A 20,682-nucleotide genomic window follows, 5' to 3' on the forward strand; every position below is an offset into this window, starting at 1 on the left:
CGCAAAAGACGGAACGCACAAAAGATAAACACTATAAATCAACTCTCTCTGTGCACTCTTTTTTTTCTATTTACAGCTAAACATCCATTGTGCTCGGCTGTAGACTAAAAACACAGATCCCTGTTTTAATATCAACAGCGCTTTATTGAGATTATCGAGCCAAGCCCTATAACTTCAAACATGATGTCCTAAAATATCCCTGCCATCCATGGCAATAAAAGTTAATAACTTTTACAGATTATGCCTCCACTCTTTTTATTCCTCTCTTGCGCTCGAGTGCTTCAACACTCGTCTTCCATCCTTTGCTTTTTCATCAGTCAACAGCAGGAAATGATTCTGTCTCCACTGCTTGTCTATTTTTTTCCCCCTCTTTGCTCTCTCACTCCTCTTGGGAGGCGATGGCAAGAGTTGGTGTTTCATAAACTCGTCTCTGGTTTTCACATCATGTCTGCTCATTGAAAAAATATGCGGCACCCCATTAGAATTTACTATGGATCATGTATGAATAAATTGTTATGCACCTGTAAATAAGCCTTATTGTCAATACTGGTTAATCTGTGTCAATTAATCAATAAATCTTTTGGCATATGAAATGTCAAATAAAAAGTATCCAAAACCCGAAGATAATCATTTTACAGTCACGTACTGTAAAACTACAAATCATCTGATTTCAGAGGCTGGAACCTATTTATTATTTATTAATAATTGAAAGTATTAATAATTATTAATTTGTACTATTCTTTCTTAAAATAAATATAATAAAATAGCTGCAGGTTATATTTCTCTGATGATCAATTTATCAATTCAGCTGTAAATAATCGATATAAATGAATTACTGCATGTGCTCCATACTCCCTCATCTTGTCCTTATATTGGATCAATATATATTTGTGTGTGTGTGTGTGTGTGTGTGTGTGTGTGTGTGTGTGTGTGTGTGTGTGTGGGGGGGGGGGGGGCACTGAAGTCTTGGGAAAGTGTTGGTGACCTCATCACTGCTCGCAACTGCAGTGAAACCTCACCTCTCTGCACCATGAGCAGAGAGAGCTGGTACACACACACACACACACACACACACACACACACACACACGCACACACACACACACACAGACACACACGCACACATATTGTGCATCCACACACACATGACCCCTGATATTGTCATATTACGTAAACAACCACATGTGAGCGTACCTGGCGTCTGAAGGGTCTGGAACATGAGATTCACTGTGTGATTTCTTCACCTGCAGAGAAACCAGAGCAGAGGAAATGTTACGAAACATGCACACACACACACACACACACACATACACGCACACCACCCCACATATTACATACACACAATAACATGCAGGGTTAGTGTGTCATACACTGGCCTCATAAAACAAGCAATATCTTGATGCAAACACTTCTAAGATAGAAGGAGAATTAATGGATCAAACTAAAATCTGATCTTAAATCAACTCAAAGTAAAGAAAACAGCAGTAAAATGCAAAACGCACCACAACTCAGGACCCACTGCTGCAGCCACCGCGGTGACACAAGTGCTAACGGGCATCTAAACGACAGATATTAACTTTCCCTTGTTCACCTGTGACCCTGCTCCACCCCGAGCTCCAGCCCCCTTCCTCAACCCTTAAAGAGTCGGGAGGTCACGGCGGGGTCACGTCAGGTCACCGAGCTCACTCTTCACCCTTAAACGGGTCAACGTCGACACTAAATCGAGCCTCGACTTTGGGGGGTAACCGAGACATTTGGTCGTGTCAATCACTCGAGCGCTGGGGCTTTTCATCCATCACACACACGAGAAAAAAAAAGAATTGAGAAAACACACTTCAGCCTTCAGCCTCGGTGCCTCACCACCCCGGAGTGCGCTCGCCACACTGACACACAGGCTTCTTTTTTTTAACCTTTAGTGTGTGTTGCTGCATGCGAGGGTACGCGGAGCGAGACAACGGACCAGCGGTTCTCTATTAAAATTCCTCTCTCTTATTTGGAACAGGAACTAATTAGAACAGTAAATGCAGGGCGGAGCGAGGGCCAATGTGTACCAGCTGCCCCGTAATCACTGTGTCAACACACTGTCGAGGTGTAGGGCACGCGCGAGGTGCCAAACACACACACACCACACATGAAAACTCACATACAAACACACACACACACACACACACACACACACGGTCCAATTCACCCAGGCAGCATATATTCAAGCCATTTACACATTATCGCAATCACAGGTAAGTATACAGAGAAAGTGCACGGCCAAGCAGACACTTAACTCCAGGTTTGTGGAAACTAGGACATTTTTGTGTGAGTGTGTGTGTGTGTCTGTGCGCGTGCATATGTGTGTGTGTGTGTGTATAGAGTTATGGTTCTGATTAGAGGATCCTGCTGAGAGCGAATAAGAAGCAGCACTTAGCTGTTTAAGACAGGGTTCAAAGGTTAGTCGGTGCCCTTGTATGGATCACTTTACACACACACACACACGTACACGTACACACACACACAAAGTCACAGACACACACACAAGCCACTTTCATGTCATGTTTCATGCTTTACCGAAATTTAACAAGGCTGTCAGTCACGGCATCAACAGCATGGCCGTGAGAAACTGCAATCCACATGTAATGCGCATACAGAGCTGCGTACAAAACGCGGGTGTGTGTGCGCAGCCCGCATGTTCGCACACACACACACACACACACACACACACACACACACACACGGAAACACACATGCCCGGCTGTTTCTGTCTCAACATGCTCTGTGAAAACACAAGCACACGCAGGCTTTGATCCTGAAAAGCTTTTATCATTGTGCTTCATCCTTTGCACACTTTCTCTCCCTGACAACATCTCGGAGCGTCTCACCTCTTTTATCTCTATCAGAAATACTTGTTCCGCATTTTCAAAAAGAGAATATATACATTTAATTCATTTAACCGTTTTTATTGCTTGAGAATTGCTGTGTAACATATTATTTAAAAAAAACAAAAATTCTGTAATGTACCTAAACCTGTTTTTTCATTTCTTTAAACAATACTTTTACTTTATCCGCTACATTATGTTTATGATCCAGTTGGGACCCGTTCAAACTGCACCACACAAACTGAGCTACAGGAAAAACCTGTCGGCCAATGATAAAGCTACAAGAATCCAACTCTTCCAACTGGACCTTTAGAAAAGAAGGAGCTCTGCATTCATATGCTCAGCGTTATGCTTCCTCTTTCCGTATCTCGCAGTAAAACAAGCGCAATTTCATCTCCAACAACAAAATGAAGGGCCTCTTAGTACGCTCTGAGGTGGCCACAATGCCTGAAGTACCCACTTGTGTCACCCGAGCCATTTAAATAGGCGACCTTTGACCTGGTTGGCCGGGTGACCGGACTAGAACACAGCCCGCCTGCCACAGGGACTCCCTGAGGGATAAATACAGGTACCCGCGGTAATTAGCACTAATAACAATGATTTATTTAAGGGAACTACACACTGATATGTTTGTGTTGTTACTTGCTAATGACATTTATCATCTAATGGCTGTTGAAATAATGTGACCTTAAAAGGCAGTGGAGAAACAGTAGGTGTGGGTCAGAGATAAGTAAAAGCAGTTCTAGCTCTAGGTTCCTCGTTGTCCCCTTTTTTTTGTTTTTAGTAAGTTCACTCGCGGAAATAAAAAAGGTGCATCGACACGGTTTGTGTTATTGTTTCAGGCAAACTGCGAAAAGTGCGATGTGTTTCTGGTAATAACCCAACCCATCTGCAACAGGACATCTGATACCACGCATAGAGTTGCACACACACAAAGAAATAGAGAGAGAGAGAGAGAGAGATGCACACACAATTGATATATGTCGGCTTGAAGACAATCTGTTGTATTAGTTTCACTCTGCTTGTTTCATAACCAAATCATTTTTTTCTCCGAATAATCTCCTTGAGTTAAAAATAAAAACTACCGTCATTTCAAATCCTCGCGCTTTGACATGAATTGTGAACTAATTTACGCGATCATGAAAAAAAGTGAAAAAATAAAAGACGCCAGATGAATGAGACACGTTCCTATAATCCTACATAACTTCAAAAATTCGGCAAACGTAAATTAAGAATATTAATTAATTACAAATATCTCATAATAATAATAATAATAATAGCAATGTATAGTATTCAGAACCTTACCTCTATCGTATAAAGGTAAATCGAAAGCAAAACAAATATATATTCTTTTAAATATAGTTATAGTGTTAATTAATTTAACTTGAATTAATAGTAGAGTTAGTTAATAGTAATGACAGTGCTGTCACCATAATCTACTAAACCATTATTTTTCCAAAATAATATTATATCAGATATCAAGAACATTATCTGTCTTTCTTTGCATATAGAAGTATTTATTCAGTCAGGTAGTGTGGCATAAAAATAGAATATTAAATACACTAATAGTACAGAAAACACTACAAATGCCTTATTTAAAAATACAATGAGTTTGAGTATAAAACCCATTCACACACACTATCTCTCTCTCTCTTTCTCTCTCTCTCTCTCACACACACACACACACACACACACACACACACACACACACACACACACACACACACACACACACACACACACACACACACACACACACACAGAGAGAGTTAAAGATCCATTCTTACCTCAGGGTGTAATCAGGTCAATTAGGAGTCCTATACTTCCACAAAGCATTACAGAGCTGTACGATCCCACCAGCTTCCCGTCACACACAGTCCCCCTGGTCTCACACACACACACGCGCGCCTCCAACACAAACACACCTCAGCTCCTCTCTATCTACCTGCCTCTCACTTTGCACTTAAAGTGCCACGTTTCTCTTGTTTTGTTTTGTTTTTCCTCTAGAGGAGAATGTGCATTCTTTTCTCTCTGTCTCCTTCACTCTGAACAAAAATGCGGGGTTTAGGAGAAAGAGAGAGAGACGGCGTATTAACTACACTCCTCCTCTGCGTCTAATTCTCTGCCTCTGAGGTCAATCTACACACAGCTCCTGTCTTCTTCGAGTAATGGGGAACATTTCACTCGTCCTGTTTCCTTCCACCTCTGCCTCCTCCCCTTCTTTTTCTCTTCTCCTCCTCCCCTCTCTCTCTCTCTCTCTCTCTCTCTCTCTCTCTCTCTCTCTCTCTCTCTCTCTCTCTCGGCTGTCACTCACTACACACTCACTCAAGCTAAAACCAAAGAACTGTTTAAATATGTAAAATGTGAGTCATTGTGTTGTGTGTTTGTGTGAGTCAACCCTCAAATAGACACAAATAAACTCCACTCCACTTTGTGCTTGTAGCTTGTGTATGAAAATAAAACAATGATGAATTTCACATGGAAGACTGAAACAAGCTGGAGCCCCTGAAATCAAAAACACGCGTGTGTACGGTGCTCTCGCGTGGTTACTTCCACTGAGTTTGAACGGTAAACAGCCACGTGGGGAGGATGTAATGTTGACGTCTTGCTGTGCAGTAGAAAGTACATGCCACACCATAAACTTCACACCATGCAACTGACCCCCCCCCCCCCCCTACACACACAAACACACACACACACACACACCCTCAAGTCATCGCACACGTACACCTTAACATACACATCCAATCTGTGTTAATTGGAACCACACGGGCTGCACGTGTGTGTCATATGGGAAGTTTAGCCGTGTCGGAGGGACGGGTGGTGGTGGAAGTGTGAAGGGGGGGGGGGGGGTGCAGCGTCAACTAGGTGCACAAACACACTCAATTTTCCCAGCTGACTCGGTCTGAAGATGGCACTCTTTCACTATCGCTGTCGACGTGTTATCAGGGGAGGTAAAAGCTCAAAGCTTATTAGGACTTTGCATTGACTTCCATTTATTTTGGACAGCCTGTAGGTATTTTTGGTTATAACCAAAACCTTATCTATAACCTTAACCATGAAGAATTCCCTAACCCTAACTTTAACCTAACCACAATTCACAGCTGACCCCTAAACTTAACCAGAGCATCAGAAAAGATGTTTTTCTTCATTAAGATCAGACTTTTGAGGTCAACTGGTCCTGGAAAAGGTACTTAAGTAGACACACACACACACACACACACACACACACACACACACACACACACACACACACACACACACACACACACACACACACGTACACACACTATGGGAAATGACGTGAAACAACCACACACTTATGCGCCAAATTCTGACTCCTCTTCACCAGAACTTAACCTTCACATTCCAAAGGGTCAGTTGGCTCATCTTGCCGTGCCATTAATTCTGACGGAACATTTCTGCCCCCACCCAATACACGAGTAGTGATGAGTTCATTTTCACTTGTTGTACCCATACATTTAAAAGTTAGCATTAAAAGTAATGAGCAGCAACAAGTCTTAACAGAAATAGTCCGAGTTAATCAAGTTAATCCACAGAGCTCACTATGAACAGTTGTCACTGGAGCTACCTCCCGCCTATGAAAACTGTTTTCAGTCAGACTTTCACACATGCATTATACCATTGCGTAACATAGCATTTGTATTGTGTCTTTATATGGTGGGTGGCTCATAATTTAACAGAGACTCCCCCAGTGTATGGTTAGGGTCTTACATCTGACTCTACTCTACGATTTTCTGATTTTAAATGTACATTAGAGTAAAAATTGTACGCGTTATTCAGCAAATCTTTGCTTGACAGTGCTTCATAGTCTACTAAGCTTAGTTTATTGTGTCATGTTAAATGCACCACTCATATACCTTTGGTCCAACTTGGTTGTCTCTATACTACTAAGTGGCTGTGGTAATGCCACTGAGTTGAACTTATTCATTTTTTTAAGTTAAAATGTTCCTTTACTGACAGGACAGTAAGAAATGGAGAGAGATGCAGAAAAGGGCCGGCTGGGAGCAGAACCCGTGGTAGCTGCAGGACGACTCACGCATCTGATGATTTAAATCTTATCCAACTGCCGTGTGTCAATCAGATAAAAAGTCACGTATAATACGTGTAGAGGAAAATATGGGTTTAGGGTTTAAAACATCAATTTCCTTGCATCTTAAAATACACTAAATATGTGTGAATGAATTTTAACAGACAGCAGGGGCTGTGCAGCTATAATTTACAGCCTCTACTCACAAAACTGTAATTAGGCGAGGATTTTAATTTGGGTGAAGTGACCCTTTAATGTTACTGTACATGTACAAGGCAACAGAAAACAGCTGAGAGGGGTGACAAATGAAAACAGGCTCGGAGACCAATTTGGAACAGGGCCACTGTCTCCAACTGTGAACCGGCCACCTTTAGCTCGGTCACCATGGCGACAGCATGCGGCCCCGCCCCACCGCATGTATCCCCCAAACTCTCAATAAACACGTTGATTGATAGGCTGCCTGCGGACCTGCGCACACATCTATCTGTTGCTGTACGTGCATGTCCACATGCGTCCGTGTGCGTGCGCCGGACGTCTGGGTGCACGCGCAGGACGAGCTGTCAGAACAGATTAGGGTGTTGCCGAAGCGCTTGACAACTCAAGCACTTTATTATTAGCCAGGCAGGACCCCGTCGGGAGGGGGTCGTCCAAAAACATCCCCCGATGAAATATTTTCACAGCAAGCGGAGACGGGGAGCAAGGGAGGCGTCCCGAAAAACGCCTGATGAAATACACAAAAAAAAAAAAAGAAGGGGAGAAAAGAAAAACAAAACAGTAGCGTGGTATGGGCACAGCAGAGCAGTGAACCGTGCCAAGAAAGCAGGTAGTATATTAGACAGCCAAATGACAGGAGTTGGCTTTGGTTTTTGTTGACTTTAGGATTGTTTTTAAAAGTGTCTGACAGAGGTGCCTCGCTCCCTTTTAAGAGGCCCTCGAGAACAACTTTGTTCTTTAACAGCAACAACAGCACTTTGTCTTCCCGTCAATGGACAGCGGGACCCACTCTGATCCACTTCATCTCATCTGTCATGGCGGCGGTGGTTGGCCTCATGTGGTTTGAATGTATTTCATTTCATTCTTTAAGTGCAAATTGAATTTAGAAAATTAAGCTAAAAACGATTGTTTCTTGTTGAGAGATAAGTGATATTAAAAGCTACTATTTAAAGCCTGTATCAGCAACTCGTCTGCTAAAAACCTGAGATGATGTGAATTTTTCTCAATCAGGTACTCCTTTTTAAGATTATTTCGACGCCATATGGACGCAAAATCATGTCTACATTAGGAAATACGATGCTCGAGTATGAGGCTCTTCACACTCACTAATTTCAAAGTTTTTTATGTCTAGATAATTCAAGATTCTTCCATGTATTATGCTAAGCTAAGTAGCTGCTGGCTGTGGCTTCAAGTCTGATCATACACGAGAGTGTTAATGATCTTTCGTCATTAAAAAACAAATTTCAAAAAATGTTAAACTATAAAAAAATCCAAGGTGTAGCCACATACACAAACCACACACACACATACATACATACTCACACACACACCTGTGCAATGTGATCATCCAGCCCCCCCCCCCCCCCTTCCGGCCACTGACATCGGCTGCTGTGTGTCGACCACAGAACACACTCATGAAGGATGTTACTCACCACACAAACACATCCTCCATCTCTATCTCTCCTCCACATTCTCTCATTTTTTTCTCTCTCTCTCTTTCTCTCTCTCACACACACACACACACGCACCTAGTCTCACCCGATTACCTGCGTCCCCCCCCTGTTCAAAGCTCTCCTCTCTACCCATTTGTATGAGTGGTTATCGGTGCAGTAACTCAATCCCCTTCCTTTCATGTAAAATACATTGTGCTGAGCCTCCTCCCACCCTCCACCACTCCTCCTCCACCTCCACCCCCCCCCACCCCCCCCCAGCCCGGGGAGGTGTAAAACTATCCCTCTCTTTATGCCTCCAAAAATGCCCCTTTTTCAGGTGTAGTAGGAAGCTATAAAAGAAAGGGAAAAAAAAGAAGAAGTGAGGGAGTGAAAGGGAAGAACAGGGTGAGTCTGTGGAGCAGGGAAGAGGTGGGGGAGGAGGAGAGGGAGGAGGGAGGTGTTTGGTTGAAAAGGTACTCTCCAAAAACATCTACCCCTCTCTCTCTCTCTCTCTCGCTCTCACTCTTTTTCTAGGTGTATCTCTACCTATGCTCACATGAAATTGCCAAGAGCGAGACTTGTTGTTGCTCATGATTTGGTGACGCAGAAATGAAAGTTTCTGTACCTCAGGTATCACGTGGATTTGAACCTTCGCCCAGGGAGGGGGGGGGGATAAAGAAACAGGACGAAAATAGAGCAAAAACGAGACGCTGCGCCTCTACGTTGAACCCCTGAGACAATATGAACAATGTGAGAAGTGAGGGAACAACATGCAGCGCTCCGAGCCATACAGCACAGAGATGTTATGCCATTCAATAAAGGCTTATTGGGAACGTGAGCTCATGCAGCTTAAAAACAGGACCACGTTTTTTCCGGTTCACACGGAATGCGACGAAAAGAAAAACGTTACACAGATTTTTCAACCTAAAAACAACTTTGAGATCATCTCAAAAGTTTAAAGCTGCGGAGCTGTGAATAAATCTACGTTTAAACTGCAGCGAAGATCAATTTAAAGATATCTCTCAACATTCTCCAATCACACTCAGTGTGTTAGAGGTGGAGTGACTGGGGATGGAACTGCCAAGAAATAGACATATTTAAATAGACATATAAAACCCCCAACTGTCATTTTTGCATTTCATAATTTGCATTTGATTAACTGTTTCCTCTTTTTTTCCAGTGTTTGTGCCCATGCACAATCCCCTGTACAGAAAAGACAATGGTTTCTCATTTGACCTTACTTGTAAACTCTTGTGTAACAATCTTTGCAAAGCATGTAGCCCTGTAAGAGGCTTTGTCAAGAGAGCGATCTATGTTAAATTTATAGATAAGAACAGATCATTTATAGGCTACATACAAACTGAGACTTTAGGGGAAAAAAGAAAGTAAAAAGCCTGATGCCTCTGCTCCATGCAATCAATTTAACTTTCCAATATTATTCATGAATCTCCCTGTTTCTATCACATTCTTAGCAACTTGCTGATGACCATTGCTGAGCAAGTTACTCTGTACACTGTAATCAATTACACATTAGTCATACAAAAAAGTAATTAGGCCTATATTATTCCACTAATCACTCATTACACTACTTCGCCCTGAAAAAATAATCATATTACTCTAATGCATCAATGAGGAATGTGTTGCTTCCCCGCACTGCCGACACAAGACAGACTAATAACAATGTGTGGGCTGCCTACACTGGACCAATGGTGAGCCACTATCCTACATATGCTACTATGGTAACTACAGAATATTTTTCCTGGATGAATTTCCAAATTCACCTGTTTCTGATTTGCATTACGTGATGAATTTCCTCTGGTGAAATTACAAGCTCGTAAATAGTGATGACAGTGATAAAGTAAAACACAGCAGGGGTGGTCAGTGCACCTTAGCCCCAAAGGATTTTTTTTCTATTTTTTATTTAACGGACATGCTGTGAATACACGTTCAGGGAGGAGAAGCAGTAAAGGAGAACAGTAAGTAAAAGCCTCCTCTCCATCCTGGTGGTCTTCATAGCTGCCATTTAAATTGGCTCCTCATTGTCTAGAAGAGTGAGGGGATCACAGACATGATTTAATGCAGCTTTACTCCGAGGAGACAAATGAAAAGTCACTGATGGATGTGTGTGTGTGTGTGTGTGTGTGTGTGTGTGTGTGTGTGTGTGTGCGTGCGCGTGCATGCGTGCGGGCCGGTTCTGCACTGTTAATTGTGAAGCGTTTGGCCTCGACTGCCCCTGCTCAGCTAATCTGATGAGAGTGATTAAAAAAACAACTGGGGGAAACCTAAACCAGTCCACGGCTGACCAGACACACACACACACGCACGCATGCACACACACACACTGGCCATCACTCAGTTGTACAGAAACACACTCAAGAACACACAACGTGAGATGTCCAAAGACACAATGCACATGAGTAGAACGTCTGGGGGTAGATGGCTACAGAGTAACCCCTAACCCTAACCCAGAGTGCACAAGTGTACAACTGAAATAATAAGTTGATTAAATGTTCATATTCTTTCTAGAAAAAATAATTAATCAATGACCTCAGCTGCACTTAATAATTGATCTGAATGACTCAATGCACAGGTCAATAGATGACTCCATGTTGCATGTGTATGAGTCACAGCCGTCAGGGCAGGGATTAGTCTCAAAGGTAGAAGCTGTCACAGTCTAAAGGATATAACCTTACATATACATCCTCATTCTATTGACTTAAACCTGTTTGGCAACAGTGGTAATTTAAGTTAAGGTGTTTTTTTCCGATATGCTCACCTTTATTGACAGGTTAGTGCGACAATTGAGGGGAGACATGCAGAAAACCTGCAACCGCTGCCAAAGGACTCATGCCTCAGTTTGTTCAGTGGCACCCACAAGCTCACCTGGTAGCGCCGGTGGCCCCAGAACAAATCTATCTTGAATCTATTTTAAAGTACAACAAGCAGCTCACTGAGGTGTGAGTAAGTACAAACTCTCGCTGTGAAGCCAAACTTTATTTCTAATAGTAGCGCAGCTCACGAGGGTTGCAAGTAAAGATGTCAGACTGAATTCTGGGGAAATTGATATAAAATGATATATAAGACATATAAGAGGTTTTATATTTGATAAAATGATGAAATGTTGCAGCCACAAAAATGAAAAAAGATGGGGCAAGAAGCTAGTGTTAGAAATCTTACAGCTATTTAAAGGGGGAATAAAGGGGAAAAAAATGATGTTATACTTTTTAGTGAAACTTTTAAAAGAAGGCTAAACATCTTTTCTGGCCTGTGTCTTTATCATCTGACCCAGCAACAAAAGACTTGGGACACTATGGCTCTCAGTGGAGGACATACTGTACCTCCGCCAAAGGCCCAACAGTCCCCTTATGAAACCACATTTAAATTCACTAGATCTGTATTTAGATTTGGATTTGCACATATGGCACTCATAAATATCAGTCCCCTTAACATAGTTGAATTTTTTCATCCTAGATCCATAAATTACAAAAATAAATCAGGGGAAATGTTCTCGCAATGTCAAAGGAAGTGAAATTCCTGAATCCGCCCACTGATCCGGATCCACACAAAAATTGTATCGGTTATCGGATTTCCGATTTAGGATGTTTTGTATCTTTTCAGGCCATTAATGTCTTCTGCTCTATATATAACTTTAGGAATTGCAGTCTGTCTACACGGGGGCCAAATCCCCCCAAAACACTACCATGAGCTTCATTTTATTTTATCTATTAATCACCGGACAAGGACAAATTCTGAAGGTGAATTAAAAGGGGATGTTGAAGGGTTAAGCAAGAACTTACAGAGAAACAGAAGGGTTTTGAAATACATCCACTGGTATTCATGTGGACTCCATGTCCTCTTACTAGAACAGTGAGAGCTCCTCTCTCTGCTGCTGTGTGAGACCTGAAGAAACACAACACCGTCCTCCTGCAGCCCCCCCGCCCCCACCCCACCCTGTCCCCGTCCCCGAACCCGACCGCAGCTACCGCACCCCACCCACCCCCCCACCCCCCGGCTCGGTCCCCCATCCATACCGCAGCCTTCACCCTCTGAATGCACCGACCCCTGGGCACCTCTACATCCCATCGTGGAGAGAAATCAATGAGGTGTGTGTGCCTGTGTGTGTGTTAGTGTGTGTGTGTGTGCATCAGGAAAAGAATCATGTAAGAGAGCAAAGGACTAAAAAGCAAAAAGTGCACTTGCGAGCGTTTCGTGTGTTAAGATCGGGTCTAAGAAAGTCTGAGTGTACATGGTGGTCAAAACTTGTGTGTGTGTGTGGGTGTGTGTGTTTGTGAGCCTGTGTGTGTAAGTGCGTGTCTATGGCAGCAGCAGCAGCATCAATAATTAAAGCTAATCTCATTAGGGCCTCAGATCCCTTTCAGACGCTTTTAATTAAATGATGAATGGCCTCCCAGCTGCCTGTTAAATAATGCTGCTCATGACATCACAGAGTGTGTGTGTGTGTGTGTGCATGTGAGGGCTACAACATACGGTAGATGTCCTTAAGACAAAACACATGGGGAGACACATTAAGACAGAGACAGAGAGGTACGCTCTCCCATCACACACATGCCATCTGCTCTCAGATCCAATATGCAGCCGATTATTAGAAGTTACCGCTGCCCCGCGCGCCGACGAGAGCAGGCAGGAGTTGAGTGTCTGAGAAGTCACAAGCTGTTCCGTCATACCAGGCCCCGAAACACTTCATATCGTCTTCCTAATAAAATCACTCACAATACCATATGTCTGCGAGGAGGCAGAGCAGCGCGAGGAGCGAGTGCAGTAGCAAAGAAAGGAGAGGCAAGGGGCGCGGGAGTCCATGACGGGACAGTGAAGAGCTCGGGGCTGTGAGAGAGATAAAGATAAAGGACAAAGACAAAGAGAGGGAGACCATGGGCCAAATTCGAGAATGAGAGCAACAGGTAAAGCAGAGGACAGGTAAAGGGTGCCAAAGCGCCCCGGGCCTCCAGACAGTGTGGACCTGGCTATGAGAAAACTCATAATCCCTTCTGTTTCTCACTCCCCCCTCCCTCCTCTCTGCTCTCCCTGTCCCTCCATCCCTCCCTCCCTCCCCCCTGCTCTCGGGCCTGGCTCTGTATCGGATTGCCGACTTCACAATAGGCCCTGAATCATCACTCCAGCCAGAGACGCGCAGGGAGAGACGACGAGGCGGGCGGGGCCGGCGGAGAAGGAGAAGAAGGTGGGGACGGGCAGACAGAGAGACAGGGAGACGGACAAAAAGAAAGAATCAGGGACAAGGAAGGTAGAATGTGTCTCGCTGGACATCGATGCTGGATAGATCCAGTTCAAACATGTCACAAGGACAAAGGTGATTCATGAGGAAATCATGAAAACATGAAAACATAAATCCAGCAAGTCCTAATTAACTAAAAAGCTTTAATATGTTGTTCTCTCTGTGAAACCTCATGCTGTCCTGTAGATTGTAGCTTTTTACCACCTACTGTTCCACCTGTGAGATGCTAGCACTATGCAGAACGTTGGTATACTGCTAATCAGTATAAACTAATCAGAGACATATCATGCATTGATTTGAGATTGCTCTTCATCCTTTTGGTTGCAGTTGTAAAATCAAGCCAGATACAAAGCACAGCAGAGCATTGAAATAAAAATAAAATGTCTTCCTCCCTTTCATTGCTTAACTGTCCTACAGACTTAATCCCAAAATAATCATCAATAAACGATTCAGCAATTTCTTCGTAAGGGTCTAATGATTTGTTCTAAAGCCAGGGTTGGTAATCCCGGAGAAGAGAAGGCTGAACTTTGAAAATATGCAACTGATACATCCCACCCCCTCCCGTCGGCCCTCTGAGCAAAACTATGCCCCCAAAACAGACTGAACAGAAACCGGTCTTTCTTTTCTTGCTTTGTTTTGCAGTGGGAGTCATTGTCTATAGGGGAACTGGGAGTTTTGGCTGCACAAATAATTGCAAAAAATTGGTTGTGTTTATTTATCTCAGTCCTGAGACGCCTGCAGACACAGTTTTGTTCAGTTTTATTGTATTTTTAAACAACTTTATATATTGATGGCTTTTGGGATGTGCAGAGGATTTCAGCAAACAAGATTAAAACTAATGAACAACCCTACACCTTTAAGGGTTAATGTTACATGTCAGATTAGCAATGCATTGATCTGATTTACAGGATACAATGGACCATATAATGGCTCCTCTTTTTGGGACCACAGCAGTCCATGGCCTCGTATTACAATATGTAAAAATAACAATAAATTGGGGAGAAGAGAGCATTGGGATCAGATGCTATTCTAAATTGTTGTTTCTCTGGTAAGAAACAAAGTGGGATTGGTGCATCTACATAGCAGATTCCTGACAAATTCAACCATGTCATTTCTCCGGTAGTGAGATTTTATGCAGGTCTACGGTACTAATTTGTCAATTTTATCAATTAAATGATCGCAGCAGAATTGACTGACAACAATTTTGATCGTCAATGTTCAATGTTCATTTAAATGCCAAATTTCCTGTTTTTAATCATTGCTGATTTACAAGGTTTGGATTATGGGCTGATTCACAGACAAAACAAGTTTTTGTAATTTCATCATCCAGAAGAAAATTTTGCATGATATAGCAAATACACAAAGTTTAAAAAATATAGTATATGTATGTAGAACAGAGATAATTAAAAGCTAAAATTAGTTTAACACTGATGGTATTAAGTCAGTCGGTACAGAGACCCCGGTTACACCCCATCTGGCCTCAGCGACCCCTTCGCTACCTCTCTGATCCGACGCTGCCGAGAGAGAAATCCAATCTCACAGCACAGCGGCAGAGGAAGTTCTCGCGGCAGGCGTAGCAGGCAGGTTCCTCCGTAACCAAAGCACAATTGTTGCAATTTCATTTCCTTCCCAGCAAAATGAGGAAATATGCTCCTTTTTTTGGTAACCACTGGCAGATGAGCAGAGCGAGTGAACAAAAGGTGGGCTGTGCTATCAGGGGCTCTATTAGTGGAAGTTACTGGGAACGACAGAATAAAATGTTTTTTTACGAGCAACAACTTCTGCTCATCTAATTTTTGGAAGCGTCGGAAATCAGTGTCATCACGTTCTTTAGGAATCGACTTCATCGTGTTAAAGCCGAGAGAAGCGGAACATCTGGCAATAATGTGATCAATAAAGCTAGGAATGTTGGCGTGGAACGATGAGCTCTGATTGGCTGCCATTAAACAAGCGGGGTCACAATATGAGACAACCTGCACTCTCCACTCAGATGACCTCAGCTGTCCCACACCACAGAAAGTATATGTGTAAAACAGAGCAAGAAACACCTACACACACACACACACACACACACACACACACACACACACACACACACACACACACACACATATACTCTCACACAAACACACACCGCAGACACTCAAGCACACATATCATGTGGTTTCCTGTCTGGTGCGTTCCTCTAGAAAGCCCACGCCGGTTGCTCTGGGTTTCTAGATGGATTCTCCAGTCTGTTTGGGGGGGTTTTTGACTCTGTCAGACGGTGATCGGCTCACAGGCCGTCTGTGACCCGCTGACCTCACACCTAGCTGGCTTTCCCAGGCCGACCAGACTCGCTCTGAACTCTGAAATATGAGTTATAGATGACCTGAACCAAGACGAGACTGGATAGTTCCCAGTGAAAGACAGATGTTTCAGTTGTTTCATGCACCTTCAATAAAAGTAATGTCAAAATAAAGGATTTTCATGAAAGTGGGATTATTTATCTATGGTATTCACCTGGGCTGTCACAAAACTCAAACATTCACCAGTTCCCTACGTGGGTGAATATAATACTTTTAAAAATTCCAATAAACCAGGGAACATACACTGTAATATTAGAAATATTGAAGAAATAATTGATCAAGTTGGGAAATGCGTTTAAAAGCTGTACTAATGAATGTTATAGAAAGTTTGGTACCACAATCAGTAGCTGATTAGCTTAGCTTAGGATAAAGAGCAGAAGCATGGGGAAACTTTTAGCCACTTGATCTATCCAAAGGTAATAAATCCTCTGACCACCACCTCTATAGCTTTTTAATTGAGTTACTATAGCCTCTGCCAAGAGATAGTCTAGCGAATAAAAACAAATGTAGTTTAGTGCTGAGGTTTAGAGGTATGATAAGTGGTGGATTTGTTATTTTGACAGAACCATGCTAGCTGGTCGACCCTGATTTTATTCTTCATGCTAAACTAAAACTTGGTGAAAGGATGCGGTATGATTTAGGGAAGAACCGATTTAAATTTTATTGCGAATCTGGATCAGGGGACGGATCTTCACTTTCTTTAACATGGCGATCAGGGTGTTTTTCAACATTTCCACCCTTTATCTCCGGGAATCAAAATCAGGCACATTTAGGGAACTGATATAAGGTGACAATTGGGCCTTGCTGGTGGGATGTGCTCACCTGAGGGCTATTCTAGTTTATCTGCTTGTTTGTCAGCAGGTTTACTCAAAAAACTACTGAACAAATTTCTACGAACCTTGGTGGAAGGATGAGATATGGGCCAAGAAAAACCCAGATGAATTTTGGCATGGATTAAGACCCACAAATTGATGAATCCAGGAATTTTCTTTAACATTATGAGATAGATCGAGTGTGTGCAGTTTGGTGCAGCTTGACTGAATTTGAGGGGACTGTTGGACCTCATTCATTCCTATTGAGATAGTTGTTTCGATCTTATCCTCTAAGTGGGAGTGGTGGCTCAGTGATGTGAAAGGGTTACTGAAAGGTTCTGCCCCGCACCAACTCTGACTTCTCGTCTTCTCCATCCTCAAAAGCAAACGCAGCATCCTGTCAACATCAGCTCCAGTCTTGACAGCAGAAGACATCAGCATTTATTTTTCTATATGACTTGATTAAATATGACATATACTGTAAATAAGTTCAGAACAAACTGTATAAATACAGTGGGAGATCTGCATGAACAGCTGTCTATGGAGATTATGCTCCTCTGAGTATGTCAGAGAAAGAAAATGTGAATCTTAGGATAAACAGTTTTTAAAAACTCCTCTTCTCTTTTTTTTCACGCTTCTCTTTGACTTTATCTCCTGCTTTGCCGCGTAATGAAATCAAGAATCGTGGCTTTTATTTCATGACAATATTAAATGTCCTATATATTTCCTTCCCCCGGTGCGGCTCAGACGGAGGTGACCAGGAGTCTGAACGTCAGACCCTCCCAGCAACGCTCAGCTGTCAACTAAACATAAATCTTAAAAGAATCACTGTACACTAAGCTGAAATTGAAGTGCGCCTCGGTGCCACAACCAGGATGCCAGCCTACTAGAGGGGATGCCAGTGGGTAGCTGTTACACTCCACACTCCTGTGATCCGTGCACATGCCTTGTCGCCGGGCAGACTGTCCATGACGCCAATGCAATCTTGGCAATCGGGGTTGGGCTGTGCTCGTATTTAGCTACTGCTGCTGCATGTAACTTTGTGTGAATGTGTCTGTATGGGGTTGTAGGGGTGAAAGAGGGGTGCAACCCGACCCCTTTTCCTCCTCTAACTCTCCCTCTCTCTCTCTCTTTCTGTCATACTCACACACACACACACACATACACACACATGCACGCACACACACACTGGGACAGCTGCCATACTCAGGGCCTCTCCCAGTGCACCAGAGGAAAAAGGCTACGGCTAAAAGGGCCTTTTTTCCCTCTTTTTTCATCATATCACCCCCCTTCCTTCATCTCTCGCTCTCTTTTTTTTCTTCTGGTGGTCATACGTTTAAATCCTGCAAGGCTCCCCGGGGTCAACACACACCGCCGCTGCCTCCCCCCCCCATCTTTCACTGCTTCCTCCACAAGCCAACAGACTGGAGACTTCAATCAGGCCTCTGTCGGATCAAGAGTCATTGAGGGACCGTGTGTGGAGTTCGTGGGTATTTGGACTTCTGCTGGTCTATGTTTCTTCTAATGGAAATTAATACCAATGATTTCCAATAAATTCATAATAAAACATTTGATCCAAGCTGAATCACTCTCGTCTGAACCCTCTGAGCATCACCCCAATACAACGACGTCAACAAAACAGTTATCACTTTTCCTCCGAAGCTAAACAAGTATGTGACAACAGGTGGAGTGAGACACTTAAAGGGGCTAAAAGTAGCATTACAGGGTTAACCACCGTTGGCCCGCCCTGGGCTTCTTCCAAGCGCTCCCCGAGGACCCCAGACGGCAGGCTGGCCTTCGGCAAGCAGGCGGCCAGATAGGACGCCTGACCGTAACCCAGATGATGTGCGACGGACGGGGTGGGGAAAAGGGCGGGGTGGAGGAAGTAAAGGGACGGGGTTGACTATAAAGGGTAGAGGGGAGGGGTGGGGGGGTATCAGGTATCAACAGACAACTCCCCGAAACTTTGTGTGTGAGGTCTGCGCTGTTTTCTCAGTCACTCGAGACACGCCTGCTTCAATGAAGTGGCAGAGAATGGACCACTTTCAGTTTAAATATTTAACAAGGGGGAAACACTGAAAGGAAATTAATTGAAACCGCTGAAATTCATTTACAAATGAAAACATTCATTTTCAGTTGAGGTTGAATTAAATGAGTGGAAGCTGCCATATAATTCCTTTTGACAATTGACTGTCAACTACTCTGATATAGTTAATCAGTTAAAGTCGATTTTGGAGCTCAGATGCTACGACTCTTGACATCTCTGTGTTTTAGAGTGTCAATGGGACAAGGCAAGACATTTCAATATGTCAGCTCAGGCTTGGGGAATGAGTTATGTGCATGTTTTACTACTGTCTGACGATTCTGCAAATTGATTATCGAAATTGTTAGATGCAGCCTTACATAGCAGCTGTCAACATGTCTACTTTATTACCTCGGCCAAGGAGTTTTCTCCCCTGTCTGTTTGTATGTATGTTTGTTTGTCAGCTGGTTTGTTTATAGATTGTGCAAAAACGACTGGACGGATTACCACGAGCTTGGTGGAAGGATGCAGTAATGGTCAGGGATCCAGCTATTTATTTTCTCACTTTTCTTTAACATTGTGAGATAGGGTGTTTTTCATTGTTTCTCTTTTTTGTGGATTTCTCAGAGAATAATTCATGGATGTTGATGAATAATATTTATGAGCGTTTGCAATTTGGTGCAGGTCTAAATTTAAATCCGGATGTAGTGAATTTAAATGTAGTTTCTTACTGTTGGGTCTTGGCACTGTTTGGCCATTCTAGTTTTCTTATACATTGCATCTCCCTGCTTTACATCAATTTACACACAATTATGTCCTCCCCAGTGTTTACATTGTGGATTTGTTTATTATTGAAACATATCTTAGTATCATTCTAAAACAACTTTTTAGAATGACTTGAAAATTACTTTTTCTTACTCTTGTACTTGACACTCAGAGTACCTATTCAACTGGAAACTTTGTGTTGATTGTACTGATGATACTGATTTAAAGATAAATTCACAACAATTAATCAAATTCAACCGACTAAATATCAGCTTTTTGTAGTAAATTTGAATATTTTGACCAAAAAGAAATCTCAGTTCTATCGGCCTGTGTGGTATATGATTAAAATCTGCCCTTGCTCTGAGGTCTCATTTCCAACCTGAACAATTAATCAATGTCTTTGAGCCGCAGCTCAGATTCACATTATAAATGATATCACTGCCCTATTTAAAGCAGGTGAAGTAATTGTGGAATATGGACATCAATATTTGATCTGTGGATGGCAGCAGGACAAGATGGATGCTCCTCTCCTCATCTTCTTTCTCTCCGGCTTTGTGTCTTAATAATTCACTGCGTGTTTGCGTTGCCGCGCTCGTGCGCTGTACAGTTCGTGTGAGTGACAGTTCTCCACCGGGGTCAGCTCGTAATCCAACCCGGGGCGAGTCTGACAGAGCAACACAAAAAAAGTGGGAGAAAAACAACATACTTCATGTGCTCTGTCCCACTTCGTGCTATTATTACTGTCGAGGCTGGCAGGTCAGAGAGAGCGAGAGAGAGGGAGGGAGGGAGAGAGAGAGAGAACCAGGCTTGATGGAGGAGGAGGAGGAGGAGGAGGAGATGAAATTACACCTGTTCTGGTGGCTGACTAACGACTTTGAAATGCGAGTGGACCTCGCTCGCCGCCAAAATCATTTTCCCAA

The 20,682-nt window shown here is 43.1% G+C and overlaps 1 protein-coding gene across 8 annotated transcripts in view; it reads right to left on the minus strand.

Annotated features, from left to right (window-relative positions):
- Positions 1 to 20,682, minus strand: part of eya4 (EYA transcriptional coactivator and phosphatase 4) — a 45,907-nt gene that overhangs the window by 20,370 nt on the left and 4,855 nt on the right. For 7 of the 8 annotated variants that reach the window (XR_004613289.1, XM_034580147.1, XM_034580148.1 and 4 more), the window contains exon 3: positions 1,194 to 1,246. Coding sequence is in view for 6 of the 8 variants with exons in the window: in XM_034580147.1 (XP_034436038.1) it covers positions 1,194 to 1,246 (53 nt within the window). In the remaining 2 variants the exon portion in view is untranslated. Of the gene's footprint in view, positions 1 to 1,193; positions 1,247 to 4,653; positions 5,046 to 20,682 lie in introns of those variants that run through there. The other variant, XM_034580146.1, reaches the window with a different exon arrangement.

This window comes from Hippoglossus hippoglossus, chromosome 24 (genome assembly GCF_009819705.1).
Source record: "Hippoglossus hippoglossus isolate fHipHip1 chromosome 24, fHipHip1.pri, whole genome shotgun sequence".
In the NCBI taxonomy this organism is placed as follows: domain Eukaryota; kingdom Metazoa; phylum Chordata; class Actinopteri; order Pleuronectiformes; family Pleuronectidae; genus Hippoglossus; species Hippoglossus hippoglossus.